We start from the raw sequence: 20,974 nt of genomic DNA on the forward strand, positions 1-20,974 counted from the left end.
AAGTCAGCTTTAAGCAGAAACAAGGCTGTTTTAAGCAGAAACGAGGCGATACTCTGTGATGCTTTGAAATGACCGACTCGCAGTGAACACATCAAGCTCAAGTTGCCGTGGCACTCTGATTGCTTCCTCCATCTTTAATGATGAAATAATGCTGAATTTATGTGGAAATAATTGTTGTACAAAAGCTTCAGATATCTGTCGCTAAGACAGATGACCGGAGTGCAGTTTGAAGTAGAAACGAGGGGATAATCCATGAAGCATGGATAATGACCAGTAGTGGGCACAGCTAACCAAAAAGTTAGCTTCAATAACCAATAATCAGATAACTGAGAAGTTATCTTTTATGACGATAAACAGATAAACTGCTAAAAACTTATCTTTATTACAGCTAACCGCTAACTTTAAGTATTGATTCATACGTGGCCACATCAGATTACACTGTCGGCTTCTGATAAACCAGTTTCAATTTAAGCGCCGCAGGGGCTGCTGGGTAAATTCAAGGATCACAAACACAAAGAACACACGAAAAATGAATGAAGAAAAAAAAAACCTCAAACACTCTCATCATCTTTCAAAAGCAGTAAAACACAGTATTAGAAGACACAGTTTATCTCGGTATTAGATACACTGTCATTTACGAGCTAAAAGCTGCTGTTTTTTCCACACGCTTTCAACCCTGCATCTTAAACAACCAAAATACATCCATTAATGCATTGATTGGCAGAATAAAAGACACGTAGTAAATATAAATTCCTACCTGTTAGTTTCAGTGGGATTCATCTGAAAAAATAACTGTCCTGAGATGATCCAAAACGGTGAAGAAACGTCCTAGACTGTACACAGCTGCGCCGTGAGAGCTCCTCTCTCCCACAGAGTCTCGGCGATACCGTCAGCCACAAAGAAATAAAATTAAAAAATAATGCTAACATTAGTCTGTTTTGTGTTTGTGTCAAGCGGACTACTTCTTCTTCTTTCGGATCCAATGGCGGACGGCACCAGTTTAAGGTGCATTTACCACCACCTACTGGGCTGGTGAGTGATCACTGAGATTTTACAAATCCTTAACTCCTGGCAGCCATAGTCATTTGTTCAGATGCGATGAAGTAATCCAGTGCCTTTTAGACATTTAAATAATTCTTTTTGCATGATGTGCGATGGGTTTTGCAGCAGATTTCCAAGGGGCAAGGGACGGAAACATTTTAACGTCCAAAGTGAACCTAAACTACACTACCCACAATGCTCCCTGCGTCGAATGGCCAATCATGTTTTGTGCTTAATGATGACATCATCAACAAGTGACAGCCAGTCTGCCATAAATAAACACACAACAGATGGACTAAAATGTTTGATTTTAGGGTTTACAAACGTTAAACTTTGCTCACATTACCAGGAAAAAAAAACGTTATCGGCCTGACAGTTATCGGAAATAAATTTATCAGATAATTGGTCCAATGATGGTTTTAAAACTTATCTGAAAAGTTAATCTGCTAGCAAAACCATTAGCTTTGATAATTATCTGCTATTGGATTAGCTGAACTGTGCCCACCACTGCTAATGACGCATGCACAGTGAAGGCAGGGCGGACCGATTTTTTAGGGGGGACTGTTCAGTCTGTGACACCGGCACCAGCATACGGTATGCTCCCCAGCTAGACATATACAAGAACACAGTCTAATGAGATATACTATTTTCTTGTACTTAGTTGAATGAGGTGTTCAAATATGATCTCAAATTAGATTTTCAAAGGACAGACTTGACAACCTAACTTGAATATTGTTGAGTGTTATAAATCGCAAGACTGGATCATCACATCCCAAACAGCATTACTGTTTTTTGTTTTACCTCTAATTTTCTCAGCTCTTCCTTGGCGACCATATACGTGCTGTGGGCGTGTTTAGGGGAACTGACAGCTTGTTCAGCCAAATGCAGCCAGGCATCCAAGTGGTCATGGTCATTCATAAATTCATGCCAGAGGACCCACCGTCTGTCTAACCTGAAGCAACACACACACACACACACACACACACACACACACACACACACACACACACACACACACAATAACTTTTCAAACTACAGTGACAAACATGGGGCTTATAAAGGTTATGAAATTATTTTTCACCTTTCTAACAAGCATTGTAACTTAAATCAACAAAATAAGATCCTCACGAGGTGATATGTTTCTTTGCAGAAATACAAACAGTATGGCACTCTATGGTAAATCTGTGTGGAGTACACATTAGACAGGTGGGTTTCTTTCACCATAACATTAAATCTAGGCTTTCATCTCAAATGTAGTTTCTGTCAAATTGAAGCTAAACTTTCAGGTCTCCTTTTTAAGAAAATCCTCCTCTGTGCCACTTCGTCATGAAGCTGTATAACCGGGGATACAAAATGCAAAACATGCATTATGCACAATTTCTCCAGTCACAGCCAAATAAGACAGTAACTTCTTCTGGATTGTCTGGGTGTCTTGGTGGCTTTCCTCACTCTTCCTCTTCTTGCACAGTCACTCAGTTTTTGAGAACTGTCTACTCCTAGTGCAGCAGATAACTGAAACAATATTTCAAATGGTGATACAAACACCAAATTTGGCACACATATTCTTTAAACATTACTCTTTTGAGAAAGCAGACTATCCACTTGATTGTTCAATAGGCGGCCAAGTAGGGGTCAATGAAGAATTACACAGGGGTCAAGATTTACAAATGCTCCAATCATATTGAAAAGTATACCACATTATTCATCTGATCATACAGATATCAAAAAGGTATAGTTTTGACTATCTTTGATTGAATGTTATGAAGTTATGGGGCAAAAACAGCATAAATGGTACCAACGGTCAATCTCAGTTTGTACAGAGGGCCAAAGTTAAAGTTGCTCCAATTTTGGTACAAAGTGATGCAAATTATTGGTTGAGCGAATAGTTTTAAAAAGGAATAGTTTGCACCATGTGTCGTACTTAGTTATCATGTTACAGGGTAACATATGTCATATGCCATAGAATCCAATGGACGTTGACATTGTTTGACCTTTACTTTGGACAGTAAACATTCAACACGGTCAAATCTATTTAATTTATTAATCCTATTAGCTCAACCAATAATTTGCATCACTATTTACCAAAATTGGAGCAACTTTAACTTTGGCCTCCCATACAAACTGAAATTGAGCTTTGTCACAGTTTTTGCTGTTTTTGCCCCATAACTTCATAACATTCAGTCAAAGATAGTCCAAACTATACCTTTTTGGAATCTTTATGGTTGGATGAATAATGTGGTATAGTTTTCAATATGATTGGAGCATCTTTTAATTTTTGATCCCGAGTGGATAGTCTGCTTTTTCAAAAGAGTAATGTCTCGGGACTATTTGTGTTGAATTTGGTGCTTGTATCACCATTTGAAAGATTCCCCTGTAAATATTCTGTAATCTGCTGGACTATCCACACAGATTTACCACAGAGTGCCATAACTGACGTGAATAAAGTTCAAGACATATTCAGTGACTTGGAAATGTTCATGTATCCATCCCCTGACTTGTGTGAAGAAAACTGGCAATTAAATTGATTATTTACAGGTATTATACCAAAGGGGCTGTTTAATTATGTAATTCATCATCTTGGCTTTTAATTTTTAATTCAGTTGTATCAATTTGTAGAGATTTACTTTCAGTTTGAGTCTAAGCATGATAATTTTAGAAATTTTTATATTAAGAAGCCTGATTTACTTGTTGTATTTGAAATGCCATAAACAAATGAAAATGTGTGAAATACCAAGGGGCTGAAGACTTTTGCAAGCCACTGTATAACTCATGAGTCAGAGAAACTTTAACTCCCCACAGAGTAAATGACTACAATGCACAGGATGAAAACTCACTCGCCACATTCCTGCAGGTCTCCATCCAGGCTCCGGCTAAAGTCCACATGTTGTACCACCTTCTCATTCAGTTCGAGTGGAGATGAGGTGCAGAAAGAGTCACACAAATCCAATGACACCTCCATATCCTTCACTTCCTCTGGAGGTGTCAGGTGATTTCTTTCAGGTGCAGGGACTCTGTCATGTCATTCTTCTCTCATCCTGACATGTGACCTCTACCTATTGACAAAGAAAACATGAGTGGATAGGTTAAACTTTGTGCTCACTGTGTCAATTTTCACAGACTGGCTGCAAATAATTATGCACATTATTTATTAATTGTTAATTTTTCAATTTCTGGGGGATTGAAAAATGTGTTGAAATATTCTCCTTGTACATATGGAGTTTTATTTTCTGTGAATGAGCTGAACATGAATCAAAGAATACTCTATGAATTACGCAACTTTTAGTGCCACATGGCATGGAACAATGGGCCAGACTTCTTTCGGTTGCTCCCATTTGGGGTCATTACAAAAGATCAATTGTTTCCATCTCACCCTGTCCTCTCTATTTTCCTCTGTCACACCAACCACCTGCATGTCCTCCCTCACCACATTCATAAACCTCCTCTTTGGCCTCCCTCTTATCCTCGTGCCTGGTAGCTCCATCCTCAGCATCCTTCTCCATATATAACCTGAGTCCCTCCTCTGCACATGTCAAAACCATCTCAATCTCATCTCTCTGACTTTGCCTTCAAACCATCTGACCTGAGCTGTCCCTCTGATATGTTCATTCGTAATCCTGTCCATCTTCATCACGCCCAAGGAGAGTCACAGCATCTTCAGCTCTGCCTCCTGTCTTTTTCTTTTTGCCACCGTCTCTAAGCTGTACAACATAGCTGGTCTCACTACTGTCTTGTAAACTTTCCCCTTCACTCTTGCAGATATTCTTCTATCACAAATCACTCCTACCACCTTTCTCCACCCACTCCACCCTGCCTGCACTCTCTTCTTCACCTCTCTGCCACACTATCCATTACCTTGGACAGTTGACCTCAAGTATTTAAACTTTACTCCTTGTAACTGCACTATTCCATCTGGCTCCTTCTCATGTACACACGTACTCAGTCTTACTCATACTGACTTTCATTCTCCTGCTCTCCAGAGCGTATCTCAACAGTTCCAAGGTAAACACAACCTGCTCTCTACTCTCACTACAGATCACAATGTCATCTGCAAATGTCATAGTCCATAGAGACTCCTGTTTGATGTCATCCATCAATCTGTGCATCCCCATTGCGAACAAGAAATGACTCAGAGCTGATCCTTGGTGTAATCTCACCTCCATCTTGAATGATTCCGTCATTCCTTCTACACATCTCACCGCTGTCACACTATCCTTGTACATGTCTTGCACTACTCTCACATACTTCTTTGCCACTCCAGACTTCCTCATACAATACCACACCTCTTCTCTTGACACCCTGGAGCTTTCTCTAAAACCACAAACACACAATGTAACTCCTCCTGGCCTTCACTATACTTCAACAGCATCCTCAGAACAAACATTGCATCTGTAGTGCTCTTTCTCGGCATGAAACCATATTACTTCCATATTACTAGCTTCTACTACTCTTTCACATAACTTTATGCTGTTGCTGATCTTTATGCCTTTTCAGTATCTGCAGCTCTGCACATCAATCTTGTTCTTAAAAACAGAAACCAGCACACTTCATCTCCACTCCTCAGGCATCCTCTCACTTTCCAAGATTTTATGAAACAACCTGGTTAGAAACTCCACTGCCATCTCCTTTCGTTTCTTAAAGTAGGTATTCATTCCTGTCCTTGATACCATATCTACCCACTACTTCCTCATCACCTCTGTTCTCTTCGCCAACTTGCCCACTGAAGTCTGCTCCTATCACCACTCTTTCATGCTTGGGCACACTCTCCACCACCTCAGCTAAGGCCTGGTTCACACGGCAGGATAATTAGGCCGATATCAGACCCGATCTTCCCCTTCCGACAATCTTAAGGACGCCCCGACAATCGTGATGACGCTAAAGATAATCTTATCAGATATTCCTGGCATGTCTGGTGTGTTAAGACCACTATGATCTGCTCAGAAGGACGTCAGGGATGCTCCGATCGCAAATTGGGCATATTCAACATGTTGGATTTTTTTTGGCCCGATATTGCAGTGTGTTGTGTCCCTCTGACCACAAATGAGCAGCCATGCAGCCAATCAGAAAGCGAGGTGATGGACATACGGAGCGGACAATAAAATCAAAACAGCTGTTCTGACTTACCAGAAAGTCCGGTGGTCGCGCTGTCTCCTCTCCTTTAAGGAACGCCTTTTCTTTTTGTATTGTTTTTTCCCTCCGTTTTAAATAGTCCACAAAGTATCTCCGTTTGTTTACTCTGAAGCCACGTTTAATCTCAAGAGATTTTACGAGATTTCCTGTTTGAGCTGGGAATGTTCGTGTGTGAAATCGGTTCATGTGTGGTGTTGTTGTCCTTACCGTGTGGCTAAACACCACACACTGGATGACCAAACCTGTTAGATCTATGAAGTTTTTATCTTCACGTGTGTGGTTAACTTTAAAATCCTGTCGTGTGAACCAGGCTTAACTCACTCCAGAAATCTTCTTTCTCGTTTGGCTCACAACTTACCTGTGGGGCATATGCACCAATTATATTCATAATCATCCCTTCAACCAATCCGGTATGGAAACTCGATTTGTACCCTGCATCTTTATTATGACTTGTTTATTTTTGCCGGATACCCTTCCTGACACAACCATACTTATTCATCCAGGCTTGGAAAAGGCACTCTGTGTCCTGGCTGTACACCCCATGTGGCTGAGAAACAATGGGCCAGACTAAAAACATTTTTTAGTTTGAGAACTATAAAAAAAAAGGGACAACATTTAATGACTCCCCTGGGTGACTCTCTAAAATTATCAAGTTGCAAACACATATAACTGTATAACTTTTTGCCTAGAGGAAACAACATATAGATATCTATAACTGCTTTCAAAAGTGTGTAATACATTTTCTATTAAAAACTGAGGAATTTTGCGGCAATGGGCTTTTAATCGAAGCAGGAAAGATGACTGACACTATCTTATCAAAATGATTAGAGTTCCATATTCTAACCTTCTGATAACTTTTTTTTCTTTTACAATTTGACTTCTGGCTCAGGGTGAACAGAAACTGTATTAAAACATTATCTAGACTACCATGATTTTTTTATATATATATATATATATATATATATATATATATATATATATATTCCACACAAATGTAAATCTGATTGGTATACATTTATGTATTTGACATTTTTCCTTTTTCTTAAAAAGTTGCTGAAGTGTCCTCTGATCAATATAAATATGGCTGCTATTTATTTTGTCAGTCTATATCCTTATCAATACAATGACTAAGCAGAAGAAAGAAAACATTTTCAGGAATGCAATTTTTCTTCAGAAAAAAATTCTCTGAGATAATCAGGCACAATCTTAAAGCCGGTATCTAATTCTCAAAGCACATTTATGGTTAACACACAGTACGTCTTCAAATATAGCAACTAAAAGGGACCAAATTCTGAAATATTTTTTGCATGCAAATTTTGAATTTAAACACTCATGAACCTCTGATAGTGGCTCTAAGATATTAAAGAAAGTGTTCACTGTTTAAATCCAGTGACTCTTAAGCCTTGGTTATTGTAAGTAGAACTGCAACGTTTAATCAAGTTTTTAATATCAAATATTATTGACAGCCATTTTGATAAAATGATAATCACCAAGGGATTTCTTTTTGAAATATAACTGTCTGCTTTCAGTTTCTTAAATGTGAATTTTCTGGTTGATTTTTTTTTACTCCTATCTGGCAGGAAATGGAATATCTTTGGGCTGTACACAAACAACATTTGAAGGCATCATATTTGGCTCTGGATAACACTGAAATTTTTCACCATTTTATGGACCTAAAGCCCCGGTCACAACCCACCATGCGTTTTTCTCGCTGTACGTTTTCTGCGGATGCCACGGCCACTACGTTTTTTGTGAAAACGTACGGAGGCAGTAGCAAGAGGAGGGAGGGAGTACGTTCAACGCATGTCTCTAGGAGTGTAACAATAAAGAGAGTTGACAATAAAGCAGTGTGTGTGTGTGTGTGTGTGGGGTCGCTTTTCTTTTTTATGAGCGGCGATGCATGAGCATGTCCAGCCTGCAGCGGTAAGTTGTACGAGTGTTTACTTGCCTAGAAAAGTTACAGCTAGTTATCAGACTGAAGCTGTGGAGTGTGTGTTGCTGACGTTTGGAAATAAAGTCCAAGTTCAAGTGAGAAGCTGCGTTGTGCATGCAAGTCTGTAGGCCACCATAGTATGTGGTGAGTGCCGTAATCCGTACTGCCTATGTATGGATTTGGATAATTCAATAGTAATTGAATGAAAATTTGCCGCTTTGAATCCGTACTAAGGCAGTACTCACAACGTGCATCATCTGTACTGCTGGTGAATCTGCAGCCTGACCGCAGCGAAAGTTCTGCATGCACTAAAACCTCTACGGCGTGTCTGCGTGCTCCTAAATTCGTACTGAGGCAGTACTTACAACGTACGGATCTCCAAATTTAGCCCAAGTACGGCGGGTTGTGACCACGGCTTAACACTTAATGATCACGCTGCACTTTAACTGCACCCAGACAACACCATTATGATCGCAACATAAAACTATTTTTATATTGTGCCTAAAACTCTCGTGAATATATTCTCTGGGTTTATAGACATTGTTATTGTGTTTATTTTATGTAAACATGCGAGAATCACAGGCTGTCTATCTGTTATTTTCAAAGGGAACTGCTGTGAGCTACAATCGCTTCCTGTTCATGTCGTTCTGGAGGAAAGTGAAGTTTGCTCTTTAACGTCTTATTGTTCTTTACAACACTGTTTGTCCTCTTTGTTTGAGATTAATATATATATTATGTCTGAAATTCGGTTTGCGTTTATTAAATTCCCCGCAGATTAAACGTAATAGACATGGATTATTTGTTATAACTGTTTTAGCAAGTTTTCAGGGTATCATGCAGCAGTCTCTTATTAACATGATGAAAGCATTAAAAAAATGCATTTTGGTAGTATAATATTAATTTACAACTGTCATCGTGTTGATTCTCTATATGTTGTTGACTGCAGCGACTCTCTGGCATGCAAGGGATTATGGGATACATCAATAGGGCGAATAAACACTACTGGCCAGTAGATGGCAGTAGAGACCTTGAAAACTTGCCAAAACAAAATTCCAGATAATCCGTGTCTGCTACATTTAAGATGCATGGAATTTAATAAACACAGACACAATAACGTCTATAAACCCAGAGAATATATTCATGAGTTTTAGGCACTAGAGTTTAATGCTATTGTCTGTAGAGCCTTAGAGTGTTTCAAATGCATTTCTCATGTCGTGAACGTACTATTACCCTATCCTACCCATAATGCACTGCTGGGCACAGCATATATCCACACTAAAACGTTAAAAATTAGCGCATTACTGTAAAACTAAAACATATATCCGATATTTTCACTTTATAAAACTTCAGACATGACATTAATTTAAATAACTTGTCCGACATTAGTTTGGTTAAAAGTTGAACCATAAGTTAAAAATGTATGCCTCTGGATGACTTGGGTGATATTGCCTGCGTATTAGTATGGGAAGGAGTTTTTTTTTTCTCTCAGGGACCAGTTCTCCTTTGCTTGCAGAGGATCAATCAATCAATCAATTTTTTTTTATATAGCGCCAAATCACAACAAACAGTTGCCCCAAGGCGCTTTATATTGTAAGGCAAGGCCATACAATAATTACAGAAAAACCCCAACGGTCAAAACGACCCCCTGTGAGCAAGCACTTGGCGACAGTGGGAAGGAAAAACTCCCTTTTAACAGGAAGAAACCTCCAGCAGAACCAGGCTCAGGGAGGGGCAGTCTTCTGCTGGGACTGGTTGGGGCTGAGGAAGAGAACCAGGAAAAACATGCTGTGGAGGGGAGCAGAGATCAATCACTAATGATTAAATGCAGAGTGGTGCATACAGAGCAAAAAGAGAAAGAAACACTCAGTGCATCATGGGAACCCCCCAGCAGTCTAAGTCTATAGCAGCATAACTAAGGGATGGTTCAGGGTCACCTGATCCAGTCCTAACTATAAGCTTTAGCAAAAAGGAAAGTTTTAAGCCTAATCTTAAAAGTAGAGAGGGTGTCTGTCATCCTGATCTGAATTGGGAGCTGGTTCCACAGGAGAGGAGCCTGAAAGCTGAAGGCTCTGCCTCCCATTCTACTCTTACAAACCCTAGGAACTACAAGTAAGCCTGCAGTCTGAGAGCGAAGCGCTCTATTGGGGTGATATGGTACTAAGAGGTCCCTAAGATAAGATGGGACCTGATTATTCAAAACCTTATAAGTAAGAAGAAGAATTTTAAATTCTATTCTAGAATTAACAGGAAGCCAATGAAGAGAGGCCAATATGGGTGAGATATGCTCTCTCCTTCTAGTCCCTGCCAGCACTCTAGTTGCAGCATTTTGAATTAACTGAAGGCTTTTCAGGGAACTTTTAGGACAACCTGATAATAATGAATTACAATAGTCCAGCCTAGAGGAAATAAATGCATGAATTAGTTTTTCAGCATCACTCTGAGACAAGACCTTTCTAATTTTAGAGATATTGCGCAAATGCAAAAAAGCAGTCCTACATATTTGTTTAATATGCACATTGAATGAAAGGAAAGGAAATTAGAGGTCATCCATGTCTTTATGTCTGTAAGACAATCCTGCAGTTTAGCTAATTGGTGTGTGTCCTCTGGCTTCATGGATAGATAAAGCTGGGTATCATCTGCGTAACAATGAAAATTTAAGCAATGCCGTCTAATAATACTGCCTAAGGGAAACATGTATAAAGTGAATAAAATTGGTCCTAGCACAGAACCTTGTGGAACTTCATAATTAACCTTAGTCTGTGAAGAAGATTCCCCATTTACATGAACAAATTGTAATCTATTAGATAAATATGATTCAAACCACCGCAGCGCAGTGCCTTTAATACCTATGGCATGCTCTAATCTCTGTAATAAAATTTTATGGTCAACAGTATCAAAAGCAGCACTGAGGTCTAACAGAACAAGCACAGAGATGAGTCCACTGTTTGAGGCCATAAGAAGATCATTTGTAACCTTCACTAATGCTGTTTCTGTACTATGATGAATTCTAAAACCTGACTGAAACTCTTCAAATAAACCATTCCTCTGCAGATGATCAGTTAGCTGTTTTACAACTACCCTTTCAAGAATTTTTGAGAGAAAAGGAAGGTTGGAGATTGGCCTATAATTAGCTAAGATAGCTGGGTCAAGTGATGGCTTTTTAAGTAATGGTTTAATTACTGCCACCTTAAAAGCCTGTGGTACATAGCCAACTAATAAAGATAGATTGATCATATTTAAGATCGAAGCATTAATTAATGGTAGGGCTTCCTTGAGCAGCCTGGTAGAAATGGGGTCTAATAGACATGTTGATGGTTTGGAGGAAGTAACTAATGAAAATAACTCAGACAGAACAATCGGAGAGAAAGAGTCTAACCAAATACCGGCATCACCGAAAGCAGCCAAAGATAACGATACGTCTTTGGGATGGTTATGAGTAATTTTTTCTCTAATAGTTAAAATTTTATTAGCAAAGAAAGTCATGAAGTCATTACTAGTTAAAGTTAAAGGAATACTCGGCTCAATAGAGCTCTGACTCTTTGTCAGCCTGGCTACAGTGCTGAAAAGAAACCTGGGGTTGTTCTTATTTTCTTCAATTAGTGATGAGTAGTAAGATGTCCTAGCTTTACGGAGGGCTTTTTTATAGAGCAACAGACTCTTTTTCCAGGCTAAGTGAAGATCTTCTAAATTAGTGAGACGCCATTTCCTCTCCAACTTATGGGTTATCTGCTTTAAGCTGCGAGTTTGTGAGTTATACCACGGAATCAGGCACTTCTGATTTAAAGCTCTCTTTTTCAGAGGAGCTACAGCAGTTTAAGTAGCTCGGTAAGGTAACTAAGGTAACTAAAATTTGTCAATTTGGTACTAATAACAACAAAAATAATGTCAGTGGGTGTATTGAACTTATTTTGAATGGTTCTGATACTTGAGGTATCAAGTGTATGTTGTGTCATGGAAACAATGAATCACAAAAAATGATTTTAATAAATTAGCCATAGTATACTCTAAAATGTCTGTCTTCTTTGGTTTTGTATTCTGATTTTCTTTATATTCACAAAAACATAGTTATGCAGTTTTTATATTTAATTAATGTGCTTGATGTAAAAGAGGCCAATTACTTGACATAACTGTATTTCCATAGCCAAGACTGGCATAATGGTCTATGTAAGTTGTCTTATTGGTTTTCTTGTGCAAGAAAACATATAATTAGACACCAAAATTGTCATAATCGGACCATGATAGCAGATTTTAGGAATATGACCCTTCACGAAAAGTGCATTGACCTTTCCACATTTTCGGTCATTGTGATGCAACGCAAGGTCAAAAATAGGTCAAACTATATATTTTTGAACTTTACTCATCAAGACGAGTAATTTGATATGCATATCAAAAGGATTGGACAATTTTTGAATTTTGACCGAAAAATGGGGGTTTTTTAGGCCCAAAAATGGCCAAAAAAATTATTTTTGTTTTTGGCATCACCCATGATGTGAAACCTTACTATATAAGGACTTCAAACAAAGATAAACTCCATACAGCAAGGCCTGGTATATCTCCAGGTGTCAAAGAGGAGACGCTCCCAGCCAGGCAAAGCTTGGATCTGTCAACCAACCCCCACCATATTCAGGATTTAAGATCCCCAAAGTGCATTCTCCACGGAGCTATGAATTCTCTTATCAGTACTCCAAACCAGATGTCTCAGCTCCCCTCTTACCATAAAGAACCCTCCACAGGAAAACATACTTTCTTCACCAGAAGTCCTAAAAAGAGGTTTTTCACACTAGACCCAAAAGAAAACAGCTCACTGAAGGAATACCCTTGATCCAATAATTATTGCAAAGGTTTTCTAGTTGAAATTAACCCAGTATTACCCTTTCACATTCATGTCAGATAAATCCAAATCTAACCATGGAACAAGAGTGACCCCTGTGGGACAATTTGGGAAGGACAGGTGATTGATTCCTGCAGACTCAAAATCCTAACCACATTTTAAAAAGGAAATTCCATTGTATTGTTGTAACAAAAGAACAATATTTATGCATGAAAGTATTATACTTGATGTGTTATACTCTGTTCATTTTGGAACGTTTACTTAGTGTGTTCTTTTACATATATGTGTGGTATATAATTGTTGTGGCTGGGGGGCCTGGCTGCCTTTTGTTTCTGTCTTCTGTGCTGTCTTTTGTTTTTCCTTCCAGGTGGTACGCGTTTAGGACTGAGTGGCTGTGTGGCTGAGTTTTCAGGACCTCACCCTGATCACCTGAGGCTGATCAAGTGCAGCTCGTCAGGACTCACAGCTGTGGTGCATCTACATGGATTGGAGCATGGTGGCATTTAAGTCTGGAGTACACAGTGTGTATTTGCCAGAGACTCAACCTTGTGACTAGACGGGTGAGATCGTCGTCTCGAGAGCCATCTCATCATCAGTGGATGCAGAGAATGTCCAGGTTTGATGCATGGTCTGTGAAAGAGGAGGGGGTGAGGTCTCACGCTCGTCAGCACACTTCCTGAGGTACGTTAGGTTTTGTGACTAACATTTATACAGTCAGTAAATGTGGTGTCCCTCACACCTTATTGTATTGAGCTGTTATGTTAGTCGTTTAATCAGCTTCCACTGCAGTTGAGTTTGTGAACAGGGTGTTCCATGCCTGCAGGGTGGGAAGCTGATTAGTAATTAAGCCAGGAAGTGTTTGCTGTTTGTGAACACCTTTGAGCGGTCTCTCTGTGTGTTGGAGTGTGGACTCACATGATGGTTTCTTCTTTCACAGACTCGGTTTGTCGCGGCCACCTGGGGGGTGTCGGTGGGGTCCTTGGGTCCGAACAGTTTCTGGCTCCGGACCGTTAGTGCTGCTGGGAGCACACCGCAATTCCACCACGCCAGACCGCGCACTCATTTGTTGTATTTTTCACATCACTGTTATGTAATTAAATTCAGTTATCCTTTGTACCATGCTCTGCTTATTTTATACTGGGTCCTTCAAACGCTGGTCGGTTCTCCGGGCTGCGTCCGACACATAACAGTAGTCTCTGGCCAAACATCACGGACCCAGCAGTAGCAGAGGCGATAACGCGCCGGGAAGGCGGCAGCAGACGTTCAGAAGTTATCCGCATCAGTTGCGGGTGCTCTCCGCCCGGATGGTGCGTGTTTGAGAACCCATTACTGAATATTGATTTGAGCGCTCTTGCAGCCATGTTCCTGTGTTGTGCCTTATCCGTGGGTCGTGGTGGAGTGTGACTGGCGATGGCTTCGCGTCACACTCCGACCGGATAAGAGGTTAAACGGGAGCTGCATGAGTGTGTCTGTAATGGGTGAACGCGCACGGCGGAGCTCTGTGACACGGGTCGCTGTGCTTCCTGTTGTTACAGTTGTAGCCCCGTTTCCCCGGGTAAAGATAGCTACTGCGTCTGTTGTTCAGCTCCGGCGTAATTTAGTTGAATCACATTTTGGTTGTGTGTTTACACGTAGCTGCTCACAGGAAAAGCAGCATGAATGGTTTTCTCTGTTACCAAAGGGGTTTTTTATTTTCAGCACTCTGGCTCCCTCTGTTGGTGACTGAGTCACATTACCGTTAAGCTCTTAAGTTGGAACAGGTGTGTTCCATTTGTTTGAGCTTGACGGTATAAATCACTTATTAGTTTTGTGTTGGTTCATTTTTTTGAATTGGTTTTTGTGTGGGATTTTTTACACTATTAGTGTCTGGGGTCGTGACCCTGCAGTCTGTCTGGAGCATAAACAAGGACCCAAGTCACTTTATGTTAGTCTGTTAGTCTTTCTTTTTATTTCTTTTGGTTTCACCTCCCAGGGTTTGATGGGACGGTCCTCTGGGGGGTGATGGGGGGTAATTGGGTTGTTTTTTCTTTTTTCTTTTTTTTTGTTGTTTTTGTTATGCCCCCTCTTCTCCTCTGGCTCCAGCCGTGTGAGCCGTACGTGTCGGCGTTGCTGGAGTGGTGCAGTTTGGTTATGCTGGGCGTTTCCCAGGTAACCTCTGCACCTGGGAGGGGGGGGGGGTTTGGGGTATTTTTTTTTTTATTCCCTCTCTTTTCCTCTGGCTCCAGCCGTGTGAGCCGTAGGTTGTCGGCGTTGCTGGAGTGGTGCAGTTTGGTTATGCTGGGCGTTTCCCGGGTAACCTCTGCACCTGGGGGGGGGGTTCGGGGTGTTTTTTTTTTTTTGTTGATTCCCTGTTCCACCTCCGGCTTCAGCGCGCCTTTGAGCCGTTTGCCATCGGCGTGGCTGAGGTTTGGGGCAGTGGAATATACCCGCAGCTGGTGGCTGGTTTGGAAGTCGGAGGGGTGGCGCCGTTTTGTGCCGTCTGCCATAACCGCTGTTCCACTCCTCCCGGTTGACTTCTGGGGTATAGTCATGGTTGGTGACGCTGGACGTGCTTCCAGTTTCCACTGCGCCGAGGGGGTGGGGTTGGGGTTGTTTTGTTTGGTTTTTTTTTTCCTTTTGTTTTTCCCCCCAGTTTCCGCCCTCAGGGTGTGACTGTGGTGTCCTCTGGGGGGGAAAAGGCTGTGGGTCCATCTAGCCATAGACGGCCGGGGCTGGGTCTGTTGGTCATGAGGGGGGGCGTCTCCTGGGGTTGATGGAACGGTCCTCTGGGAGGCGCTGGGAGTCCCCGTGGGTGACTTTGGATCCCAGAGGGACCTCGGCTGTGGTTATTACTCCTGGAGCTGGCGGGATGTCCTCTGGGGGGTGTTGGTCCCTACATGTCGTCGGGGGGTGTTAGCATTTTTATTTGCAAGCTTAAGTTTGGGTTGTTTTTCTTTTCTCCCCTTCCCGGGGTTTGATGGAACGGTCCTCTGGGGAGGGGGGGGGGGTGGTTTGGTTGTTTGTGTTTGTCTTTTTTGTTTTATGACTAATCAGACTTTACACATGGTTGGACAAAGGCTGACCGCACAGGTTCAAGAACTCCTGGCCACACCTGTGCTAATTGATTGACAGAAACAAAGGCAAAGATGCAGCCAGAGGAGAAGACATCAACCGTTCTGTTAGATGAAGATTCTGTTGGAAGATGAATGCAGATACGGTTTCCAGCCATGGTCCCTGGAGGGGGGTGTTTCTCCTGGGCCAGGTTTGTGTGTTCGCCGGGAGGCTTCCCGTGAGGGTGGGGTGCTGTTGTGGCTGGGGGGCCTGGCTGCCTTTTGTTTCTGTCTTCTGTGCTGTCTTTTGTTTTTCCTTCCAGGTGGTACGCGTTTAGGACTGAGTGGCTGTGTGGCTGAGTTTTCAGGACCTCACCCTGATCACCTGAGGCTGATCAAGTGCAGCTCGTCAGGACTCACAGCTGTGGTGCATCTACACGGATTGGAGCATGGTGGCATTTAAGTCTGGAGTACACAGTGTGTATTTGCCAGAGACTCGACCTTGTGACTAGACGGGTGAGATCGTCGTCTCGAGAGCCATCTCATCATCAGTGGATGCAGAGAACATCCAGGTTTGATGCATGGTCTGTGAAAGAGGAGGGGGTGAGGTCTCACGCTGGTCAGCACACTTCCTGAGGTATGTTAGGTTTTGTGACTAACATTTATACAGTCAGTAAATGTGGTGTCCCTCACACCTTATTGTATTGAGCTGTTATGTTAGTCGTTTAATCAGCTTCCACTGCAGTTGAGTTTGTGAACAGGGTGTTCCATGCCTGCAGGGTGGGAAGCTGATTAGTAATTAAGCCAGGAAGTGTTTGCTGTTTGTGAACACCTTTGAGCGGTCTCTCTGTGTGTTGGAGTGTGGACTCACATGATGGTTTCTTCTTTCACAGACTCGGTTTGTCGCGGCCACCTGGGGGGTTTCGGCGGGGTCCTTGGGTCCGAACAGTTTCTGGCTCCGGACCGTTAGTGCTGCTGGGAGCACACCGCAATTCCACCACGCCAGACCGCGCACTCATTTGTTGTATTTTTCACATCACTGTTATGTAATTAAATTCAGTTATCCTTTGTACCGTGCTCTGCTTATTTTATACTGGGTCCTTCAAACGCTGGTCGGTTCTCCGGGCTGCGTCCGACACATAACAATAATTCCAGGTAAACCAGTTACAAGATTTATTCTACAGGACTTGGTTTGGTTTCAAAGCGGAATGTTGGAGCCACGCAAAAATTAGGGACTCACCAGCCTCGAAGGATGTTCATTCTGTTGTTTAATTTTGTAGAAAAAAAGCAGATCACAGTCATGACACAAAACTAAAGTCATTTCAAATGGCAACTTTCTGGCTTTAAGAAACACTATAAGAAATCAGGAAAAATAATTGTGGCAGTCAGTAACGGTTACTTTTTTAGACCAAGCAGAGGGAAAAAAAATATGGACTCACTCAATTCTGAGGAATAAATTATGGAATCACCCTGTAAATTTTCATCCCCAAAACTAACACCTACATCAAATCACATCTGCGCGTTAGTCTGCATCTAAAAAGGAGTGATCACACCTTGGAGAGCTGTTGCACCAAGTGGACTGACATGAATCATGGCTCCAACACAAGAGATGTCAATTGAAACAAAGGAGAGGATTATTAAACTCTTAAAAGAGGGTAAATCATCATGCAATGTTGCAAAAGATGTTGGTTGTTCACAGTCAGCTGTGTCTAAACTCTGGACCAAATACAAACAACATGGGAAGGCTGTTAAAGGCAAACATACTGGTAGACCAAGGAAGACATCAAAGCGTCAAGACAGAAAACTTAAAGCAATATGTCTCAAAAATCAAAAATGCACAACAAAACAAATGAGGAACGAATGGGAGGAAACTGGAGTCAACGTCTGTGACCGAACTGTAAGAAACCGCCTAAAGGAAATGGGATTTACATACAGAAAAGCTAAACGAAAGCCATCATTAACACCTAAACAGAAAAAAAAAAACAAGGTTACAATGGGCTAAGGAAACGCAATCGTGGACTGTGGATGACTGGATGAAAGTCATATTCAGTGATGAATCTCGAATCTGCATTGGGCAAGGTGATGATGCTGGAACTTTTGTTTGGTGCCATTCCAATGATATTTGTAAGGATTACTGCCTGAAGAGAATATGTAAATTTCCACAGTCATTGATGATATGGGGCTGCATGTCAGGTAAAGGCACTTGGGAGATAGCTGTCATTACATCATCAATAAATGCACAAGTTTACGTTGATATTTTGGACACTTTTCTTATCCCATCAATTGAAAGGATGTTTGGGGATGATGAAATCATTTCTCAAGATGATAATGCATCTTGCCATAGAGCAAAAACTGTGAAAACATTCCTTGCAAAAAGACACATAGGATCAATGTCATGGACTGCAAATAGTCCGGATCTTAATTCAATTGAAAATCTTTGGTGGAAGTTGAAGAAAATGGTCCATGACAAGGCTCCAACCTGCAAAGCTGATCTGGCAACAGTAATCAGAGAAAGTTGGAGCCAGAATTGAGTGATTCCATATTTTTTTTCCCTGAAAAAAGTAACCGTTACCGACTGCCACAATTTTTTTCCTGATTTCTTATAGTGTTTTTAAAGCCAGAAAGTTGCCATTTGAAATGACTTTAGTTTTGTGTCATGTCTGTGATCTGCTTTTTTTCTACAAAATTAAACAACTGAATGAACATCCTCCGAGGCCGGTGATTCCATAATTTTTGCCAGGGGTTGTATATAAAACTAGACAAAGGAAACTCCAGAAACTATGTTACCCAGAATTCTTGGGGGTGGAGCTTATTAAACCTTTAAAAGAGCTCACGCCCGGGAATTCGCCCTCTTATGCTCTTTACTCTTACTCTTTTTACTCTTCACTTTTCCTCTCTTCACTTTTCTTTTCCTTGAGTCTAAAGACGCACCTAGCCGTCAGCAGTAAAATTTATGACTCTTTGTTTAAAGTCGCGTGCTATTAAGACTCATTCTTCTTTGGTGCACCATTTTCGACAGATAACTTTTGCAGCTTTTGTCAAGTTAAACGCGCCGCTGCATTTAACTTCCTTTTTTGAATTTTCAAATTAAAACCTTTTTCTCTGTCATGTTCTTCATGAACATTTTTCTTCTAAAGTCAGCTATTTTTGCACTGAGTTTTGATTTGACCCAGCTTCCAAAAAGACAACGACGAAAGACGAAGTTTTGATTTTTGATAGAGAATAAAGACGCTGAAACCTTTATTCTGACAAGCCAGACTCCAGAGCGCTGCAGAGAAAAACATCCAGGTCAGCTGAGACGTTCAACAGTGACTTGAACTGCCGCCGCAAAATCACAGCATAATAACAGAAATCATCCCCGCCACTGACGAAACCGAGCGGGTCGGACCAGCAGAGCCTGTTTGTCAAGGTCCCTGACGAAGCTGTGTGGCGGACAGAGCGTTGACTGAACCAGACGATTCCAGCATCGGACCTCACGGAGACCCGCTGCACTACACAAAGTAAGACCAGGCTATGTTGTCAGATAAACAGAGTGGCTTTATTTAACTCTATTCAAAATCATTAATCTTCTCTCAGGTTAATAATACCAAAGTAAATTACCTGTTAAATTAGGATGAATCTTACTCCTAAAACTCCCGCTACGAAACCAAATTATCTGAACATCATATAATCATTGCTCATTGAATGTCGTCATCATTAAAGTGCTCACTGTCATATGTCCTGTTGTCTAACTCCTGCCAGAGTTAAATAAATATCTTAAACGTGTGAAGGTGTCTGTGATTTTTGTATGGTTTTACAGAGGGTGTCGGATCTGACCTGCGGAGCTTATCCTTTAGAAATTGAGACTGAGTAATTAAATTGAGACTAATCAATTAATGAAAGTTTAAACTAAAAGTACCTATACTTTGAACTAGGTGGTGTCCTTTTCGAGGTAAAATTATCCACAAGTGATAATTTTCAATATTCCAAACATTATTATATTCATCCTGTGGCTTTGTTCCAACACTATATTCGATTGAATACACCACAAAGACAATATATTTAATGTTCAACCTGAAACTTTTTTATTTTTGTGCAAATATTTGCTCAGTTTGAAATGGATGCCTGCAACATGTTTCAAAAAAGCTGGGACAGTGGCATGTTTACCACTGTGTTACATCACTTTTTCTTCTAACAACACTCAAGTGTTTGGGAACTGAGGATACTAATTGTTGAAGCTTTGTAGGTGGAATTCTTTCCCATTCTTGCTTGATGTACAACTTCAGTTGTTCAACAGTCCGGGGTCTCAGTTGTCGTATTTTGCGCTTCATAATGCGACACACATTTTCAATGGACGTTCTGGACTGCAGACAGGCCAGTCTAGTACCCGTACTCTTCTACTACGAAGCCACGCTGTTGTAACACGTGCAGAATGTGGCTTGGCATTGTCTTGCTGAAATAAGCAGGGACGTCCCTGAAAAAGACGTTGCTTGGATGGCAGCATGTGTTGCTCCAAAACCTGGATGTACCTTTCAGCATTGATGGTGCCGTCACAGATGTGTAAGTTGCTCATGCCATGGCCACTAACACACACCCATACCATCACAGATGCTGGCTTTTGAACTTTGCGCTGGTAACAATCTGGATGGTCTTTTCCTCTTTTGTCCGGAGGACACTACGTCCATGATTTCCAAAAACAATTGGAAACGTGGACTCAACAGACTACAGCACACTTTTCCACTTTGCATCTGTCCATTTCAAATGAGCTCGGGCCCAGAGAAGTTAGCGAAGGTGTTTCTTTATGTTGTTGATGTATGGCTTTCTCTTTGCATGTTAGAGTTTTAACTTGCACTTGTAGATGTAGCGAAAAACTGTTAACTGACAATGGTTTCTGAAGTGTTCCTGAGCCCATGCAGTAAGATCCTTTACACAATGATGTCGGTTTTTAACGCAGTGCCGCCTGAGGGATCGAAGGTCACGGGTATTCAATGTTGGTTTTCGGCCTTGCCGCTTATGTGTAGAAAGTTCTCTAGA

The 20,974-nt window shown here is 41.3% G+C and overlaps 1 protein-coding gene across 1 annotated transcript in view; it reads right to left on the reverse strand.

Moving 5' to 3' along the window:
• Nucleotides 1-20,974, reverse strand: part of si:ch211-137a8.2 (uncharacterized protein LOC777613 homolog) — a 207,136-nt gene that overhangs the window by 90,874 nt on the left and 95,288 nt on the right. Inside the window, exons 2-3 of the mRNA XM_034168786.1 lie at nt 3,876-4,094; nt 1,843-1,993 (exon numbers count right to left, since the gene is read on the reverse strand). Coding sequence (XP_034024677.1) covers nt 1,843-1,993; nt 3,876-4,000 — 276 coding nt within the window. The 5' untranslated portion in view covers nt 4,001-4,094. The remainder of the gene's footprint in view (nt 1-1,842; nt 1,994-3,875; nt 4,095-20,974) is intronic.

Source organism: Thalassophryne amazonica, chromosome 4 (genome assembly GCF_902500255.1).
Source record: "Thalassophryne amazonica chromosome 4, fThaAma1.1, whole genome shotgun sequence".
Lineage (NCBI taxonomy): Eukaryota > Metazoa > Chordata > Actinopteri > Batrachoidiformes > Batrachoididae > Thalassophryne > Thalassophryne amazonica.